The 19,997-nt window shown below is 41.6% G+C and overlaps 1 protein-coding gene across 1 annotated transcript in view; it reads right to left on the bottom strand.

Annotated features, from left to right (window-relative positions):
• Window positions 1-377: 377 nt before the first annotated feature.
• SF3B3 (splicing factor 3b subunit 3) overlaps window positions 378-19,997 on the bottom strand; it is a 44,417-nt gene continuing 24,797 nt past the window's right edge. Inside the window, exons 12-26 of the mRNA XM_045988635.1 lie at window positions 15,575-15,726; window positions 15,117-15,272; window positions 14,186-14,341; window positions 13,535-13,678; window positions 10,403-10,525; window positions 9,345-9,499; window positions 7,062-7,236; window positions 6,051-6,256; window positions 5,808-5,964; window positions 4,733-4,858; window positions 4,048-4,260; window positions 2,823-2,921; window positions 1,982-2,125; window positions 1,022-1,126; window positions 378-631 (exon numbers count right to left, since the gene is read on the bottom strand). Coding sequence (XP_045844591.1) covers window positions 491-631; window positions 1,022-1,126; window positions 1,982-2,125; window positions 2,823-2,921; window positions 4,048-4,260; window positions 4,733-4,858; window positions 5,808-5,964; window positions 6,051-6,256; window positions 7,062-7,236; window positions 9,345-9,499; window positions 10,403-10,525; window positions 13,535-13,678; window positions 14,186-14,341; window positions 15,117-15,272; window positions 15,575-15,726 — 2,252 coding nt within the window. The 3' untranslated portion in view covers window positions 378-490. The remainder of the gene's footprint in view (window positions 632-1,021; window positions 1,127-1,981; window positions 2,126-2,822; window positions 2,922-4,047; window positions 4,261-4,732; window positions 4,859-5,807; window positions 5,965-6,050; window positions 6,257-7,061; window positions 7,237-9,344; window positions 9,500-10,402; window positions 10,526-13,534; window positions 13,679-14,185; window positions 14,342-15,116; window positions 15,273-15,574; window positions 15,727-19,997) is intronic.

Genomic DNA, 19,997 nt, shown 5'->3' with positions numbered 1-19,997 from the left:
GGACACAAGTCACCTTAAAAACTAGATCTGTATTTCTGGTTAGATTTCAGAGTGGCAGAACTCAGGAGTTATACTATATTCAACCTGGTCCCCACCTCAGCTTGCCTCCCTCCCTCCCTCCCACAAAGATAACATTGTACAAAACTATATTTACAAGAAAACCAGTTAAAAACTAAGGGTGTATACAAAAGTAGACAAAGAGACCCAGAAATATCAATGTAGGGAAAGGTTTGGGGGAGAGGGAACATCTTATTACACACCAGAAACTGGGAGCAATGTATTAGGTACTAGGCAAAAGAAGCATAGCAAATTTCAGTGCCAATTTTAGGGGGAACCAGTCACTCCAGGGAAAGAGTGGATAGGCGAGACCTACTAGCTTTAATATTACAAAGTCTTATCCAGCCACCCTTCTTCTACCATATGGGTTCAGAGCCACGTGGTGGGGAAACAGAACAGTCTCTGACACAAGTCCCACAGGAAAAGCAAGGGCTCAGAAGGCATAGCGGGTCCGGATGTCCTCAAGCTTCTTGGACACCTCAGGTGGGGTTCGGTCCAGTTCTTCAGAGACGTTCTTCTGTTTGTTGGGCTCCATGGAGTTGAACTGCTCACAGAGATCTCCATCTATCACATTCTAAGACACAGAAAAATGAGGAAGAAATATGTCAGATGCTTAAAGAAAGTGGCATGCTAAAGCAGCAGCAAAGAAAGCTTTTATTCTCTCTCAGGTATCTGAACCATTTCAGAGGCAGGGACACTACTCTAAGTTCATCCTTAGTATCCTGTGTTCAGCGTAGCAAAACTGGGTGAAGCCTCTTCTCTGGCTGTGGTCTGCCCTGGGGGAAGAGGTCCTTGAAAACCACTAGCCATTCTTCTCCGCCATTACTGACTCCATCAATCCACTCCTTTCATGTTCCTTCAATCAGGACTACTCTGATTTTCAAGGGAGGGAGGTCCAGAGAAAAGACAAGTTACATGGGGCAAGGATCCCCCATTTCAACTCAGATTTCCAACGAAGACCTACCTTAACAGGGAAGTAATATGAACGAAAACTGAGGTGGTCTCGCCCACAGAGAGGAGGATGCTCAGACCGTAGATGCATTTCTACATGTTGGAAGAAGTCATGGTCCTGGTGGAAGATACAAAGAAATCTATCTCTAAAGAACAAAGTGATTTCAACTAGCCTACAGTTTCCAGAAGCACAACAGACAAGCCACTGATCTTTTTTTTTTTAACCATCCAAACAGATGTTAACTATCAAACTGCTCCTGTGACAACCCCAGGTTTTCCTGCTATAAGATACCTAAAACCTGAAAGAAACCCCACCTATATTTGCAGAACACAAGAGAACACCATATGTAAAGACAAATTTGTAAAGTCAGATTCATTCCTGATCCCTGCTTCCTTAGCTGGAATGACAAAACCCAATTTAGCCAATCCTAGAGCTGAGTCGAGGAGGCAGCGAGTACATGGTCTACCTCACTATAGTAATCATCATTCCTAGTCTGGGGTTTGGTTCTGGGGCTTAGGCCATTAACTCTATACCCATACCAGAATGAAACCAAACCCTGGGGTGCCTGGGTGTCTCAGTTGCTTAAGCAACAGACTCTTGCTTTGACTCAGGTCATGACCTCACGGTCCTGGGATCAAGCCCCAGGTTGGGCTCCATACTCAGTGGAGAGTCTGTCTGAGGATTCTCTTTTCCTCTCCCTCTGTCCCTTTCCCTGCTTGTGCGCTCGTGCTCTCTCTCTCCCTAAAATATCTTTAAAAAAGAACTAAACCAAACCCTGGTACAGTATAAAAACAAATGGCTTGGAGGAAGAGGGAAATCAGGATTCCTATTTTCTCAGGCACTTCTATCACCTTATATTTCCATAACCTGCCCAGCTGCAGGTGGGGACAGAAGATTTGCCCTCTTAGGCTGATTCAGCACCAAGAAACAACCTTGTGAAGGCAAAGGTCAGAAGAATATGAGAGATTTCACCTCATGGGATGTGAATGGGACAAGGATGCCAATTCCCCCTGACAAGGTGGTGTAGACAAGCGATTCAGAGCCTCCAGGGATCAGTGTGGTCTTCTGTAATGACAGCACGGTCTCGCCCACATGGTAGTTCATGATCACCTCTGCCTGGAAGTTGAAAACAGACAAGTAACTGTGCCCTTGCCCTCCGAACCTGTTCTAGATTCCCAAGAGCAAGCAGTGCCTCCAAAGAGCAGATTTCACCTTCTTTTAAATCCAAACATTACTAACATATAAAAATGCTTTAGAATGTTCTTAACATTTACTTGAGATTAATGTCACAATGCTGAAGTTAAATCATTTCTGATAATTATAATAGAAAAATATTTTGTTAAATTACCAAAGCTTGCAATAAAAAAAACCACAGATAATTATTAAAAAGCAGCAATCATTAGACTAACTCTCTAAAACAGACCTATTTTAAAAGTCCAGACATGCTCTACTACAGAAGTATATACCTAGAGGAGAAAAGTAAAGAGCCCAGAACAACCCCTCAGAGAAGAGCCAGTTAATATCAGGAATGTGTGCAATGATTTTTTCCAAGGAACACACTATGCTCTAGTCACTGCTAAAATGTCTTAGAAAAATTATACTTTGCAGTGATAAAAATGGACTCGGTCACTGTACATCAAGCCCAGCATCTACCCATCACAGGCTATGAAAGGACGCCCACGAGCAGGAGAGAACTCGGCATAGTCAGGTGCACTGCAGAGAGCTGATTACGAAATGTTCCCTCAGTATGGGTCATGGGGAATGTAGCCTGCAGGCTGATACCTCTCCTTCGGGGTCGCTTCTGCAATCTTACCTTCTGAGAGGCCCCGTTGAGCAAGCCCCGGTCCCAAAGGGCTTTGTTTCCTGTGGGATCCTCATCCACTTCGTCATTGGTGTTAGGTGGGAGCCTCACCTATAAGGAAGTGACAGAGTCATGGGGCTGGGTCCTACACCGACTCACCTGGATCACCAAGCAACATGTTTGCCCCAGATCCTTGAAAGCAAGCCTGGGACCACCACCTTCGGCAGAGGCCTAAGCCTGTCTCCTGCAACCTGATGTCTGAGTGACAAACTCTGGAGATTCAACCCGTGAGCAAGAACAAAACAAAGGCTATAAAACATATACAAGAGAAGTCAAATTGGGCTTAAAAAGAGAAAACCAAAATTCTCGCACAGATAAAAATAATTCTTACTCATTAGCTCAAGCAAAACCTATCATCACTATTAAATCATATTCCATAAGGAAGAGGGAGATGGACCTGTACAGGTGATGGGAGGGATGGGGACAGGGGATTCTAAAAGATTGGTAAGAATGGGGAGCTTAGGGGCGCCTGGGTGGCTCAGTGGGTTAAAGCCTCTGCCTTCGGCTCAGGTCATGATCTCAGAGTCCTGGGATCGAGCCCCGCATTGGGCTCTCTGCTCCACAGGGAGCCTGCTTCCTCCTCTCTCTCTGCCTGCCTCTCGGCCTAGTTGTGATTTCTCTCTGTCAAATAAATAAAATATTAAAAAAAAAAAAGAATGGGGAGCTTGACTGGCTCAGTAATAGAGTATGCAACTCTTAATTTCAGGGTTAAGTTCAAGCCCCATGTTGGGTGTACAGAATATTAATAATAATAATTTTAAAATCTTTAAATATAAAAATAAATGACTGGTAAGAGGGCTTAAAGAGGGTGCCTGGGTGGCTCAGTCAGTTAAGCGTCTGCCTTCAGCTCAGGTCATGAACTCAGGGTCCTGGATCAAGTCCTGGATCGGACTCCCTGCTCACGGGGAGTATGCTTCTCCCTCCCGCTCTGCCTTGCTGGTCTCCCTGCCTGTGCTCTGTCAAATAAATAAAATCTTAAAAAAAAAAAAAGAAAAAAGAAAAAAGAAAGATGGCTTAAAGAACACAAAATTTCCTTTTTAGAGCTGGCTTTAGGATTAAATCTTATACCCATTTTCAATTTCCATATTAGAGATCATAGTCCTATGTCCTTGACTTTACCACTGAAAAGAGCTGGTTTTCCTACACATCACTGTAACCGACATAAACATCAACTCACCACACAAATGTTGCCAAATTTGTCTGCCCCAGCCACAGTGTCATAGTCCAGGAGGCTAGCTGTAGTGACCCATCGTGGGTAAGTATCATCGGCGAAAATGATAAGTTGGTTCTCATTACGCTTGTATCGAACCCAGATGAAACTTTCTTGGACATCAGACACAATTACCCTGTGTCCAATAGTCTGGATCCCAGAGATGTAATTGGCAATATGCTGGGAAAAACAAAGACATCAATGGGTATAACCTTGAGATTCAGAACCCAGAGAAAGTTCAGCTTCTCCTGACTGAAGCGTATATTTATATATGACCTACAGAATGGCAGTCAACAATAAATTCCTAAACAATGGAAAAAGATTAAAAAAAAAAAAAAAGATGGAAAAAGAGCTAACTGGTTTTAATACAGTGGAAATGTATGCTCAGTTCTCACAGTTAAATACTCTGTATTTAACAGAAATATGGTTCTTAGTGTGTCCACAGGACAGAAATATAGTGTGAAGTGTGAAGAAGTCAAGAAACTGACCTAACTTTTGTCCTTCTCAAGTCACAAAGGCCTAATTCTAAAGCTGGAATTGAGGATCTACAAGGTCCTAAAAAGACATATGATTTTAAGTTACTGTCCACTATCACACCAATGTTTCCTCCTTCCTCACTAGTTAGTTCTGATGCCCTGTACAAGCTATTTACCTTGTTCTCACACTTTCGGAGTAACTTCTTCTTCCCCAGGTCATAAACTCGCAGAAGCTTCCCCACACCAATCAACACCCTGCCCTGGAATGGGGCGATGGCAGCAGGGACCTCTTCCACTGGAGTCTGTGAGAAGAAAAGCAGGCAATGCAGCTATCAGAACACCAGCCACATGCTAACCGTACCCTCTTGACCCGAAATGTCTACAAGACAGTGTGTGATCACCTTTGGCTCGTTAGAGAAATAAACCACACACACAAGTCTCTATGAACAGGTCGCAGAGTGCACTGCACGTCACTCAGCAAATGGATCAGTGCCACAAGCCAAAGGAAGCCCCGAGGCCTGATAAATGTGGTCTCAGAGCCTGTGCTAATTCAACTGGTGCCACAAACAATGAAGCCTCAATGCAGAAGTGATTCCTGGTTGTGGAGGATGGGAAAGAAGTGCTAGTGCCAAGTGACATCTCAGTTGTAAGGGAGATACAACGAGTTCAGCACAAAGAAAGAACATGAGTAACTACTTCCTAGAGGACATTCCCCTGGGGAAGGGCTAGAGGAGCTACATGCATGTGCTATCCATGTGGAAGAATGGGATATTTTTCCTCTTAATTTAAAAATTGTGATAAGATACACATAAAATTTATCATTTTGAGCATTTTTTAGTATACAATTCAGTGGCATCAAACATGTTCCGAGTGTTGTGCAACCATCACCACCATCCACCCCCAGAACCTTTTCATTTTTCCAAAGGGAAAGTGTACCCATTAAATGTTAATTCTCCAGAGGTCACAAATTGCTGCCTGCTTAGTAAAACCAGTACACAAGGGGCCAATTCTGTGTGCATCTATGTCACCACTGTGGCTGGTTAGTATACAGGCTTCCTGTGAGACTCCCAGGCAGTGGAGCTTCACTGGAGCATAAAAGCCCCAGCATTTTCTGTGTGCCGCCAAAAGATGGAACATAATCAATGAGCTGGCTTCCAAAATGGTCACCAGAAGACCTGACCTACAACTTAAGCAAAAGTGGGAGGGACCAGTAGGACCTAAGATCCAGGAGAACTAATGGCTGGTTCTTACCTTGTGCAAAAACTCCAGTTTTTCCCCATTGTTCACGAGCTTGTAGGTATAGACGAAACCCCCGGCTACAGATCTGGGATTGAGAATCAGGTCTTTGGCCACGCCCACCAACACATACCAATCATCACCAGTGTTGGAAAACCTGCATACAGCCACACTGTAAACAGAGAAACAGGAGTCAGGCATTAACTATGGCCCAGAGAATTCCTGCCCTCAAAACCCTAGATGTCCGGAGCTCCTTACCTAAAAGCGGCCTCATTCTGTTCTAACTGGACAAGATCCAGCGTGTTCCCTTGAATAGGATTCATCACTCGGATCACAGAGGCCCACTGCCCATTGCCAGCTTTAGGAGCTCCAAAAATGGACTCAGGAAGGTTTTCATTGAGGAATGCTGCCGCCATCTCTGCAGCAAGCTCCCGCTCATCCTCCCCTGCTGCTTCTACCATTTCCTAAATTAAAAAACAAAATCACAAACACAAAAACAGAAGAGTTGGTATATTCAGAGGTAGGTGATGGGTGAGAAGTGGATAAGTAGCACAACAGTTCATATCCTGAGTAGCAAAGTCTGTAGGCCAAAACCAGATTTTTTCCCAAAATGAAGATTAAAGGGAAAGGTGTACAGACAAGGGGAAGAGAGAAAACCACTAAAGGGGAAACCAGGTACTTCATTTTTTAATGTCCAAAAAACCTAACATTGATTGTGGCAAATACTTGGCAAGTGGTCTCAGATACATAAAACAAAAACACCACTTTTCTACCTAACCTCCCTGATTTCCCTTGCTATGACTCCTTGTCTCATCTCTTCTAGTCGAGACATAGTTTTGCATGATGGGGCTATTTGGGGTTTTTTTTTTTTTTGCTGGGAAATGATTTCTAGAAAGAACTAGTGTTGTGGAGTATTAAACACTGTCTCCTTTGGGCCCAAATCCAGGAAACACATACACAGGCTTTTTGGGAAACTCATGGATTGATGAACTCTGTTCCAGAAGGAAAGCTGAAAACTCGATAAACCCAAGGTTCGTGTAGTAGTCCCAAGTCCCAAGAAAACTTCTAAAACCAAGGATAGGGGCAAAGGGCTCTGCTTAAAGGCCCTGAAAAGAACCTGGGTCTCTTTTAATGTATAATATACTATAGATGTATATATAGATACATATATAAAATGTGTAATATGATCAGCAATTACACAAGTTTAAACTTATCAACAAAATTTCACAGGAATGCCTTTTAACTAAACCCTAAGGTCAGTCCCATTACCTCTGCCATTTGCTGCTTCCTCTGAGCTTTTGTTGCCTCAGTGTAGGCATTGTGGTCCGTCTCAATGATGATAAGGTTGTTACTCTCAGGGTGAATGACAAATTTCCTGGGTGTGTACTGCAGTGGAAAGGCCACTTGATTGAAGACAGCACCTAGCTTCTCCAATGCTAAAATCCTATGGGGGAAAAGGCAGGGAATCAACAGATCACTCACTCAGGATTTAGAAACTCCTATCAAAATGGTCTGTGACTGGTCACACAAACGCATCGATCCCTAAAAGCTCTAACGTTGGGCATATTCCTCTCTTTGGAGAGAAACACTGAATCAGGTATTTTACAAACATCTGAATGATGAAATTAAGTGTTTAAGCATCAAAAGTTGTCATCTGCAAGAAAAAAAAATAAGTTTCACATAAAGAAAACCAAAACCCAAGCCACTGATCCTTCAGTTTTGATTCTTCTGGTCCAACCCACATAATGATCTGTCTTATAAAGGCACCCTACCACAACAAGCAGATTCAAAGTAGAGAGAAAACCTGCTCTAGGGAGACACCCAACACAGAAGGCAGCACAGATATTCCCATGTTGTCTTCCTAAGAAAATATGAGGCTAGTCAGCATCTAAGTAGAACTTAGACCACTGGTGATACCCAACAGGACTTCAGGCAGTTTTCAAATGGACTTTAATAATTAATAAGCCTTTGTGTGCCAAAGAACATCAAGAAAGTGAAAAGACAATCTACAGAATGGGATAAAATATGCGCAAATCTTATCTGATAAGGGCATTACAACTAGACTATACAAAGAACTCTTAGAATTCAGTAACAAAAAAAAAACCAATTATCCAGTTAAAAGTAAGCAAGGGATCTCAACAGTACTCCAAAGAAAAATAGCAAGAAAGCACATGCTTATCATTAAGCATCAAGAAACTGTCCATCTAAACCACCATAAGATTCCACTTCACACTTACTAGAATGGCTGGAATCAAGAAGTCAAATAAATGCATGTGGGTGAGGATGTGAAGAAACTGAAACTCATACCTTACTTGTGGAAAACAAAAACAGTGCAGCCCCTTTGGAAAGCAATCTGGCAACTCCTCAGAAAGTTAAATACAGAGTTACCACAGAATCCACCATTCCACTCTTTCAGATATATGTCAAAGAAAAATGAAAATATATGCCCCCCAAAAAACGTGCACAAGAATATCCACAGCAGCATTATTCATACGTGGAAGTAACTAGTTTTGACAGTAATTACTCTAAACACTGGTATTACCAAGAGTTCTGCTGTTAACTATTTCACACAGTGGCCTTCCCTGAAAGATTCTGTTCTGGGGAGGAAACGCTCTTCTGCTACAAAAGTGGAAAAATCTGTGGCTGTGCCCACATTTATAGGAATTCAAAAGAGAAGAAGCACCCATAAATAATGTGAATGTCCATGAATGAGGCTAGGTCTTGACTGGCAGAGATGTAGGTGGGAAGCATGCCAGGGTACAGAGTAAAAAAACCATGAGAGAAGAGACAGCAATTCTGTTGGAACAGAAGGTACATAAAGGCGTGAGGGTTAGAGAGAAAGAATAACGACTGGAAAGATCCTGAAAGGTGCTGCACAGAAATCTGGGAGTTCACCTGGTAAGTTACCCACATAACAAGAGGGTATAGTTCCTCTTGATAGGGCTCCTCTTACAAACAGTTACAACCAGGGCAAGAACACAGGTGGTGTTAAAAGATTAAAGAAGAAAAAACAAAACCCGAAACTTGAGAAAGTCAAACTGAATACAGCTTATTTTTCAAACTGAATAGCCATCTTGCAACAGAACAGTGCTCACTCTAACATCATTGTGTAAACAATAGTTATTCAACTTGCAAAAGGCCTAAACAATTTATACTGAGGTTAAAATTAGAAGATGTAACACTGCAAATGACAGGACCAAATGAGAAAAAGTTATCAGTGAACCAACGCCTGCCAGCTCTAAAACTAATCCAATAGTACTACCCTGGAAAAACAGATGGTTTAATCTCAAGGAAACTGAACCATACTGCTGAGTGTATTAGAACTTGGCCCTGAAAATCGAAACAGAAGCTACAACTCCAAAAATCAAAACTTGGCTACCAGGTACTTAAAATCCTGAGACAAACGAAGTTTCAGTTGCAACACTCTAGTGCCATGGTGAAGAGCTGGCTCTCTGCCATCGCTTCGTAACTTCTTCCAGCACTCTGGCAAAACCATAATCCCAGCCACTGGCAGAAGGGATTCCCACTGGGCTTGAACCATGGGACTCTCACCTCAGAGTATTGGTGGAGATGGCCACAATACCCTCAGGACACTGTTCAGAGGCAAAGCCAGACGCAAACTCCAGGGTCTCATAAGACAAGGGGGTGAGATGGAAACGAGACTGGTAGGAATAACTCAACCACGATCGGCTTGACATGGCCAACACCTGAGGAAAGAAAAACATTCCAACATGCTTGGGAAAAAGACAAACATGGAAAGCTAACCAAACACCCTATCCACAAATTTTAGTCTACAGAATATCCCAAGGAATTTTTGAAACCTAAGACTACCTTAAGAAAAAAGAGCACCAGAAGTGCCTAGGTGGCTCAGTTGGTTAAGTGTCCGACTCTTGATTTTGGCTCAGGTCATGATTGAAGAGCCCTGAGATCCAGCCCCAGGTCAGGTTCCACCACTGAGTGAGGAGCCTGCTTGAGATTCTCTCTCCCTCCCCATGTGTCCCTCCCTCCTCGTGCGCACGCTCCCTCTCCTCTCTAAAAAAAGAGAGGAGGAGGACTGGAGAAGAGGACTGCCTTAGTATTTGCTAAAAGCACGGGCCACAAGCTGTATGACCTAATCACTCAATCTCTCTAAGCCTCTCTAAGGCTCAATTTCCACATCAGTAAAATGCGAACACTGTAACAAGGGAGGATAGTTTCAAGAATTAAATGCAGTAACAAATAAAGAACTAGCATAACACTTGGCAACAAAAACATTCTTAGTTACAAAGGACACGATGTTTTCCAACCTCTTTCACGTTACATAGTAAACCCTGGTATTGATATAAGGTTGCTCATGGGTAGTTGTACTCTAGATAAGAGGTTTCTAGCTACCTCTCAGTCAGCTCCATTTGCCCACCCTAGAGCTGAACAGACTGATAACCTATTCCACCCATAACCAAAACATAGCTCAGTGCCATGGAAAACTCTGCATGAAGGGACCCAAGACTTCCCATAGAAAAGCTAATTAAGAGAAAGCTAGTATCAAACTAACTATGTAAGGGTGAATTACTGAAAGAAAAGCTGATGCCACTAATGTCCAAAAATGCAGCCTGCCCCCTTTCATTACTTACTGCTTCCTGGCCTTGCATCCGGACACGAAAGAGTTTCACAGGACGGGACCCCAGGTACCTAGTGCGTGTGTCAGACAGATCCCCAGTCACAGGGTCCAAGACAGTTCTCAGCAGCACACCATTCTAACAAAAAGGAAAAGAGTGGGTGAAGCCTACCGTAATGGAAGCTCCTTATATATTCTGGCTACTGCATAGAATATATAAGTTCAGAACAGGTGAAAGGAAATGACAGGGTTTAAAGAATATTCCAATAACCATATAACAACTCATTCACTCTCTCACTAAATCACTCACTCAAGTAGTTACTGAGCATTTACTAAGTAAAAAGCACTTATTTTTCACTACATATCTGTTAAAATTCTTTCTACCACGTATGTTAAACTCTTCTTTATAATTTTAAATCTTAGGACATATGCATAGTTAAGGGGTGCCTGGGTGGCTCAGTCAGTTGAACATCCGTAAGACTTAGTTTTGGCTCAGGTCATGATGTCGTGGGTCATGGATAGAGCTCTGCATCAAGCTTCATGCTCAGTGGGGAGCCTGCTTAAAGAGTCTTTCCTTCTGCCCATCCCCCAACTCATGCATGCACTCTCTCTAAAATAAGTAACCCTTAAAAACAAAACAAAACAAAAAAACATGTATAGTTAAAATAAACAAGGCCTGCTGTGGTTTCTAAATGCCATTTCTCCTAAAAAGATTAAGACTCTTGGGATGCCTGGGTGGCTCAGTCAGTTAAGCATGTGCTCAGGTCATGATCCCAGGGTCCTGGGATCAAGTCCCGCATCCGGCTCCCTGCTCAGCAGAGAGCCTGCTTCTCCCCCTGCTTGCACTCACTCGCTCTTTCTCTGACAAACATAAAATAAAAATAAAAATCTTTAGAAAAAAAAAGAAAAAAAAAGATTAAGACTCTTAAGAGAAACAGCTAACTCAGGTCTGGGGAAAGACTATTTCAGGTGAATACAGGGGCACTCTGTTGTACCAGAAGGAAGCACCCAAAGATAACAGGGTCATGTTAAAAGGACAAAGGAACTAACTTCAAAAGGGAACTCCCACCCATCTAAAATGAGGCAATTTAGCATCCAAAAACTGAAAGACCATAATAGTTTGAAGCACAGATACAAAAAAATCGTCAAGTTCATAGGTTATTAAAAAAAAATTTTTTTTATCAGTCCCCACTTGAGATTGCTGTGGCACCAACTCCTTACTGTGAAAACAGATGAACAAAGGGGAAAAAAACAAAGTATTTATCCTTTCCCTATATGAACTATCTTTTGGGGTAAGAAAATTTTGTCTTTTGAGAAAAGTTCCAGGTAATGAAATGAAGAGTGCAATAGAAAATCATCATTTCTCAATCCCTAATGACATAATGGATCTAGGCAATGGGCCTAGTAGCAATGCTACTGGGTAAAAGGCTGACAGGGAGCAGATAATTTAAAATAGATACAGACATTCTAACGCCACTAAAATAGCATAACCAGACATTACATGCCTCCTGATGTGATGTAATAGAAAGTAAAGGGCACCACTTATAAAACATTGTCTCCCACAAAATATTAAATCTGAATCTAATCAATCTCTCCACCTGTGCTATCCAATTCTATAATCAAACCACATGTGGCTAGCCAGAATCGTGATGTGCCATTAAGTATAACAACATATGAGATTTCAAAGACTTTGTTCAAAAAGAGAGAAAATAAAGTATCTTAATTTTTACACCAATTACAAATTGAAATGACATTTGAAGAATTCTGGGTTAAAGAAAACATTAAAATTAATTTCATCTGTTCCCTTTTTGTGGCTACTGGTATATTTAATTGGCACATGTGGCTTGCTCTGTATTTTAAATGGACAGCATGGTCTAGATCCACCACTACTTAATAGGAAATACAGATGATAGACAAACATTAAACACACAAGGAAAGACTGCCAAATTCAGAAGGTGGAAATTTTTCAAGACAAATGATCTGGTTTCTTAAAAAAAAAATAGGGAGGGGGTAAAAATTATTAAAAGACACATAAAGGGATAGGTCACGCAAGACGCAAACTGCAAATGACTTTCTGCAGATCCTAAGTACAACCAAAGGTAAAACATTTTTGGAAAAACAAACAAAACAAATCAAGAAAAGCCAGAACAGGAGCAAGATATCAGATATCAAAGAACTGCTGTGTTGGGCATGGTAATAAAATTGTGGCCTAAAAAGAAAACAACACGTACATCTGTTATAGCTACATTCTCAAGTATTTATAGATGAAATGACAAATCATCTTAGATTTGCTATATCATACTCCAGAAGAAAGAAATAAGGGGGAATAGATGAAACAACAATAGTATAATGTTGGTAACTAATAAGACTGGTGATGGATACAATGAGGATTGTTACATTTGACTAACTCCTGTGCAGTTTGAAAAATTTCTAAATTAGGAAATAAAATTAAAAAGCATAAAGTATCAGAGCTAGATTATTTACCCAGGGGGTTGAGCAAATAATCATTAAGGAAAATGGAAAGTATATGGTCAAAAAATACTGACTGACACTGTGATACCCTTAGGTTCCTGCTTTTCATGCGAAAAAGAGCCCCACTGCTTTGACAGTAGGGAATGTCCAGGGATCCGTTACTAAAGGAGCCCATTATACATCAAGAGGTTTTAGTTTCCAAAAGCTGCATACTCTAAGAACTGCAAAGGACTCTTGAAACCCCTCTAGTTCTGGGGCACCTGGGTGGCTAAGTGGGTTAAGCCTCTGCCTTTGGCTCAGGTCATGATCTCAGGATCCTGGGATGGAGCCCAGGGTCTCTTTGCTCAGCAGGAAGCCTGCTTCCCCCTCCCTCTGCCTACTTGTGATTTCTCTGTCAAATAAATAAAATCTTAAAAAAAAAAAAAAGAAGAAGAAACCCCTCTAGTTGTGACCCAGAGTAGTGATGACAACACATTTGTATCAAAGACTATGAAAACTTTGTCCTAGACCTGACTTGTTCTAATTAGAGCTTACAGAAACGGAACACAGAGCAGCACCGTTCACTTTTCATAAGATAGTAAACTGTAAAAGGCACAGTAAATGCCCGTATTGAACAGGTACTGCACAAAAGCTAAAGAAGGCCTGAAACCAACAATGTGAGCCTTAGATCTCTTACCTGTAACCCAATATTCAGGTATAGGAAGCCAATAGAGCCCCTCTCACCCAGCTCATCTTGCTTCTCAGTGCCACCCATTTCCACAATACACAAGGACTCAGGCTGAGCTGGGAGAGCCTGCATGCTCAGAGGCTGCAAACAGTCCTAAGGAGGAAAGAAAAAAAGAGTAAAACATGGGAAATGACCAATTTTGGAAAAATCTACCCAGAGAAATCTAACTGGAGGAATGGAGAAACAACTTTCTTGTGGACAGGGGCATCCTATATAGTAAGTTCTAAATGGGTTACTACTAGTTAAACCAAATCTTAGAATAAGCTCTGGAGCTCTGAAAAGAACCATGCTTTCCTTTCCGTAAAAGTGGGTAATCCGAAGTAAATAAGCAAAGTATACCTATTCCTGAAAGTTAACCAAAGCCCAGGGCCAGTCCCAAATCCTTTATAGCAAACAATCTTCAGTTGTTTTTTAACAAGGCTTAAGGCAAGAAAGCATTTAGTAGTCCGAGATGAGGATCTTTAAAATACTGAGGTGTGTTAGAAGCAGCCAGTGCTGACTGCAGGGACTAGCCCAGCTGATCCCAGAGAAGCCCACCAGGAGTGGGCCAGAAGCTCAGGTCCCAGTGGGAAGATCCTTGAAGTCAAGGGTAACACTCACCGACGGATCCAGAGAGATGATTCTAACAGTATTGTCCACCAGCCCCACAGCCAGGAAGCGAGACCGCTGCTCTCCAGGAGGCACATTGGCCAGACTCATGCACACTACATCTGCCGACATCTCCTTCCGCTCTGTGTACTCATTCAGCTGTCCTGACTACAGAAGTGAGAAAGAGAAAGGTGACAAACCACTCCGACTTGCCCCTAAACCCTGGGCCTGGGAAAGGAAGGAGGACTGTTAAATTCCTTTTCACTTTTTCTCACTTCTCTTACGATCATCAATGACCAAGAATTTCTCTACTTAAGGTACCAAGACTAAATACTTTAGGCTAACAGAAAGCAAAATTACTGACAAGACAATCAAAAGACAACCTAATGTCTTTGTCTTTGAAAAATTCAACATGCTGCAAATTTTTTAAAGCAAACCTAGTTCTCAGAAAATAGAAATACATAAAATTATCTGTTCAAGAGAATACTCTGGGTGAAAGAGATTTCAAATATTGAACTTAAAGACAAAGAAATCTCAACCAGAGGTACAGTTAAAATCTCAGGTTGGCCACATCCAGAAACTAAGAGCATGTAAGTATACCCAACATCCTTCCATACAGAAAAGCAAAAGAATATTTCTGAAATGGCTTCAGATTATAAAAATTAAAACTTACGGCCAATACTTGGTGGAAAAGGAGAGTGTAAAGGGCAAGAGAAGCAAATATTTCACTGCTAAGATGAGATTTCATAATTCTAGTTAGAATTAAGATATGAACTTACCCTTCCCCTCACCCCCACCCCCAACCCCACCAGGCCAGAGTGGCTTATGTATACTTTCCCTCTTGAATTTTCCTGTGAATATCATCTAGATACTGGACTCCAACTCTCATCTTTACCTCTGGACCCTAACACCAAGTCCCACAATGAATGATAAAATAACATACAGGATCCATCTCAAAATAGACCAGCTCTCCTCCTGTCAGGGCAATCACCACCTGTCGCTGGTTCACTGCACATTTTACAATCGTTTTCTTTCCAGGGGTCTTCCATTCATTGACTCGCTTGTCTGCTCGGATGTGCCGAATACCATCAGGATACACCTAAGTCAATGACCAGAAGGAAACTGGACTTTAGCAATGTGACTCACTGCTCAGCAAGACCCACATACCTAACAGATGGGTCACTCTTGTCAGAATTGGAGCCATTGCATTTGAGTTGCCATTGGGTCAATGACAAAAAGGAGTTACTAGGCCCTGTATAGGTCAACTTAAAACAAGTTCATGTTTGCAATGTCCACTTCAAAAGAGTTTTTCAAAGGTCATTAATGTCAGCACAGCAGCCTACACCACAATAAAAGGACAAAGTAAGGCGTGTAAAGTACTCTCTCTCTGGGAATCCTCACCTGCACCAAGGCATCATCTCCTAACAACGAGCAGGACAAGGTTGGGGTGGTGCCCAGGAACCCAGAGTCAGTCACTTCTTCCACAGTCTCTCCGATGGACAACACCAGTGTGGCATTCACGAAAGACACAATGATGTAGGCATCAAACTCATCTGCAAGAGGGAAGAGAAGAGGAGATGGTTAGCTAAGAACTCATTAGTTACAAAGCTAATTGAGACATACTAAGTTTTCTCTTCAGAAACCTTCCAAGGCACTTCTTCTATGTGTAGCCATCACACACACACACACACACTCATGTGGCAAACAGCACAGGATGATCCAAAAGATAACTGAAGGTCATAGCAGCCTACAGATATACTCTGCTTCCTTAAACGCCTAAATACATTGAGTAGATATACCCACCCCAATGGCTCTGAAAGCTAATTTTCCTTGAGGCATTTGCTGGAAAAACACAAGATGACAAAGCAGGGTAACCAGGCAGGAAGAAATTTTGAAGACTATAATATTTACATATACTGAAGTGAGAGCTTGTTTATTTGTGCCAGATGCAAATCACAATTCACTCTTAAACATAACCCTTAAAACCAAGAAAGGTCTCCAGCCTCTTCTAAATGCAGTTTATGTGGGATCATAAGACCTACTGAATAAAACAGATTACTCAATGAGACTATCATTCTCAGGTTCACAATGAGAATCCCAGGATGTCCCAATAGGAAGGAGATAAGAGGATTACCAGGAAGTGGGGGTGGGGTGGGGTCTGTTTATATTGTCAGTCCTTGACCTCTCTACTCTTATTATTTAAAAATGCAACTATTCAGTGGTGACAAGCAATTCTATTAGGATTTGCCTTTCTTTTAACAAAACATAGTTATGGATAAACAAACACTAGTGAGTTTCTCAAAGTAAGAGGATCTGAATACAGGCAATCCCAGAAGTTTCTCATACAGACCCCATAGTTAAAGGCCACCTATTTCCCATATATTCCATCCTACACATAAAAACAGCTTCTATGCGTCTCCCACATCCAGCACCATGTTTAGCATTATGCTTGATAAATGCTGAAGAACAGCATTACTTTTCATGAAGGACAGAGATTTCCCTATTTTACATCTGAATTTTCTTTATCAATTCCCCTTTCTGTCCCCCTTCCCTCATAAGAAATCAGGTGAACAAGGGACAGAACTACAAGTAGACAAGGTACTAAATTAAATTTTGTTTTGTTTTATTTTTTTGGAGAAGGTACTAAATTAAAGTGGCTACCTCACTCGTAGTAGAAGGAGCTATAGGGCGCTGTGTGCCTGAGCCCTTGTCCAAAGCTTAGTACCATAGAGCTGATCCGCTCCACTCCCATCAAGGACAGTTTGGATTCTGATTGCTCCAAAGGTGGTTCAGCTGAACCAAGACTATTCTACTAGTTCAGCAGAATCAGTGTTCTTCACAGAAAAAGAGGCCAACTGAAGACATATCACTAGTATAGCCTAGACTAGTACTCTGCCCTATGAGCAGAACATACTCAACTTGACAGACTATAACCAGCATTTTTAAACAGAAATACATAGAAGTAAATATAATTTATGAAATTGCTTTACACATGAAATTAATAACCCAGTAAGGGTGAGTATTACTTTCCAAACTCATACTTAATACATGCGTATACTGACTGGGAGGCTGAAAGGCAAGTATCAAAGATCTTTCCCAATGGGTATAATCCAATGGCTATATCAGGAATCCAGAATAAGGGTTCAAGTTCCAAATCATAAACACTGGAGAAATAGATAGCTAGTTTTAGATTATCTTTGTTACAACCGTTAAGATGTATCAAATGCTTTGGGGACACTTTATTAAATGGCTTCATAAGACAATACTGTTTACCACCATGTGAGTAAGGACATGGTTATCCCTGAAATGGATGACTTAATAGTTTATAACAAAACCAAAATGAATCTCCACACAATACCAAACTTGGAAGCTTTACTCCAGCTGCTTTTGAACTGGAAATTTGTAGTGTGTAAAAATAACAGAAATTGCTTAATTTTAACTATTATTATGTCCTTTTCCACACTCTCATTACTGAAACCCAATATCCTAAAAGCTGTCCCAGAGCAAATTAAAGCCAAACAACAAACTCTTAAATGGTCAGGATTTCTGGTATTTTCCTTCAGACAAGGGGAAAGGGAGAAAATTCCAGCAGAGACCATGGAAATTTTAACTAAAATGCCAGAGAATGAGGAGAGGAAGGAAGGTGGGCTGCCTGGGTCTTTACCCTCCCTTTGACCCAAGGCCCCAGACTGCTCAGATATAAAGAGCTCAGTGGACTTAAATAGCATCTTACATTCCCTGAGCAATTCAACAACCACTAGAGCTACTTTTACATCACAGATTCCCTCATAACATCCATTACTCTGTGAAGACTAACCACACTCTAACTTTCCTCTCCATTCTACAGCCAGGAGGACCTATAGCGGGCCAGTTGCTCATGTCCTAGGGAAGTTATAGGTTAAGAGTTGGAATTCAGGGGGCGCCTGGGTGGCTCAGTGGGTTAAGCCGCTGCCTTCAGCTCAGGTCATGATCTCAGGGTCCTGGGATCGAGTCCCACATTGGGCTCTCTGCTCAGCAGGGAGCCTGCTTCTCCCTCTCTCTCTGCCTGCCTCTCTTGTGATTTCTGTCAAATAAATAAATAAAATCTTAAAAAAAAAAAAAAAAAAGAGTTGGAATTCAGAACATAACCAAGCTAAATGACCATAAATAAATGCCTTGCCTTTTTCCAGAAGCTACAACTTTCATATAAAAGAACATTAGTTCAGGGGCACCTGGGTGGCTCAGTCAGGTAAGTCTCTGCTTTGGCTCAGGTCTCCCAGGGTTCTGGGATCAAGCCCCATGTCAGGTTGCCTGCTCAGCTGTGTTCTATCTTGTGCTCTTGCTCTATCTCTATCTCTCTAATAAATACAAACTTTAAAAATAAAAATCTTACCTATACACGTGTGTGTGTGTGTGTGTGTGTGTGTGTGTGTGTATGTGTATATAAAGGACATTAATTCCTACCTCAGTGAAGAATCTACCAGGGTATGAGAATGCATCTTTCTCACTTAAATAAATAAAACTTCTGAGCACTGCTAAAGCAGCCCACAGGGGAGGGAATACTTTATTCTTCTTTCTTCTGCCTTAGTATCTGAAGCTCAACATACAGCTCACTCTAAAAGGCAAAGTGAGTGACCATACAATGACTTGAGCTTCCAATATCCCATTCTCACTTTATACTTGGGACTACTTGGTGCCTGCCTTGCCTCAGCAGTCCTGATTATACTCCCCCAAAAGGCAGCTTTCTCTAGGACTTGAGTCAGTACAGCTGGAACAGATAAAACTCCAAAGGAGTGTAGGGAGTTAAGGTTTTCCTAGCTATACTTTCTTTCAGCTTAGTGAAAGACAAATTAGTCATATTTTCCACTAAGGGAAAAAATAAAGAAGGCTGATTCTTGCCTCAGACCATGTAATAGACAGGCAGATGGGCGTGCATCTCTATAATGCACAACAGCCAACTGCAAATTACCCTCTGAGAGATGCCATCCGGGCAGTCTTATTACTTTGTGCAGATCCCTCTCCCTGGGCAACTATAAGACCCCATGGTAGACCCTAGCAGTACGTACACACCTGTGGTGATCAGCACCTTCACCAGCCACCTGTGGAAGAGAAAAAAAGGCTTGGTATTGGTAGTGTGCATCACCACGTACCAGCCAAGGTTAGTAGTTGCCTGGAAGACTACAGCATGTGTGGACATGTGGGCTATTCACTCAACAGTTAACTTGGGAGTATCTGGAAAGAGAATGAACAGAGAGAACCTGACCTTTTTTTGTGGGTGATCACCCAAATTACAAGTTTCTAAAAAGTAAAATTTATCAGGATGTAAGTCTTTTCCTAGATTTTGGTATTTAGAGAAGAAAAAATTTCCACTACAAGTTCCACATGCAACATACTGCTGATCACTGACTCATTAAGCACTATCAAAAAAGTCTTTTCTGATTCTCCAACGTAACCCCATTCCCTGTCCTCTAACACACCCTAGCAACATGCCTGTGCCTTTCTTTACAGCAGAACACACAGCAGTTTTGTATACTTGTCTTCTTTTTTAGATGGCAAGTGCCCTGAGAGGAAGGATCCTATCTTAATCACTCTGAGTGCAAGGTGGAAACCCAGAAAGACTGCAGGATAATAGAACTTAACCTAAAAAACCAGCAAGAACCACAGACACCCACTACAGGGTTAGTCAAATGAACACTGAATTGGAAGTTCAGAGACTGTGCTTTCGGTTTCCATTACTTCAATATGCTATCTCGGAAAAGTCAACCTGTGTGATTTTTTGGCCTTCATCATAAAAATGAGGGGTAACCTTCTTATAAATCTAAACCTATGTTAAAGTTTAAGAAGT

The sequence above is a fragment of the Meles meles genome, chromosome 19 (assembly GCF_922984935.1).
Source record: "Meles meles chromosome 19, mMelMel3.1 paternal haplotype, whole genome shotgun sequence".
Classification (NCBI taxonomy): domain Eukaryota; kingdom Metazoa; phylum Chordata; class Mammalia; order Carnivora; family Mustelidae; genus Meles; species Meles meles.
Note: the sequence above shows the minus strand (reverse complement) of the source record. Positions and strands in the feature narration are given on the sequence as shown.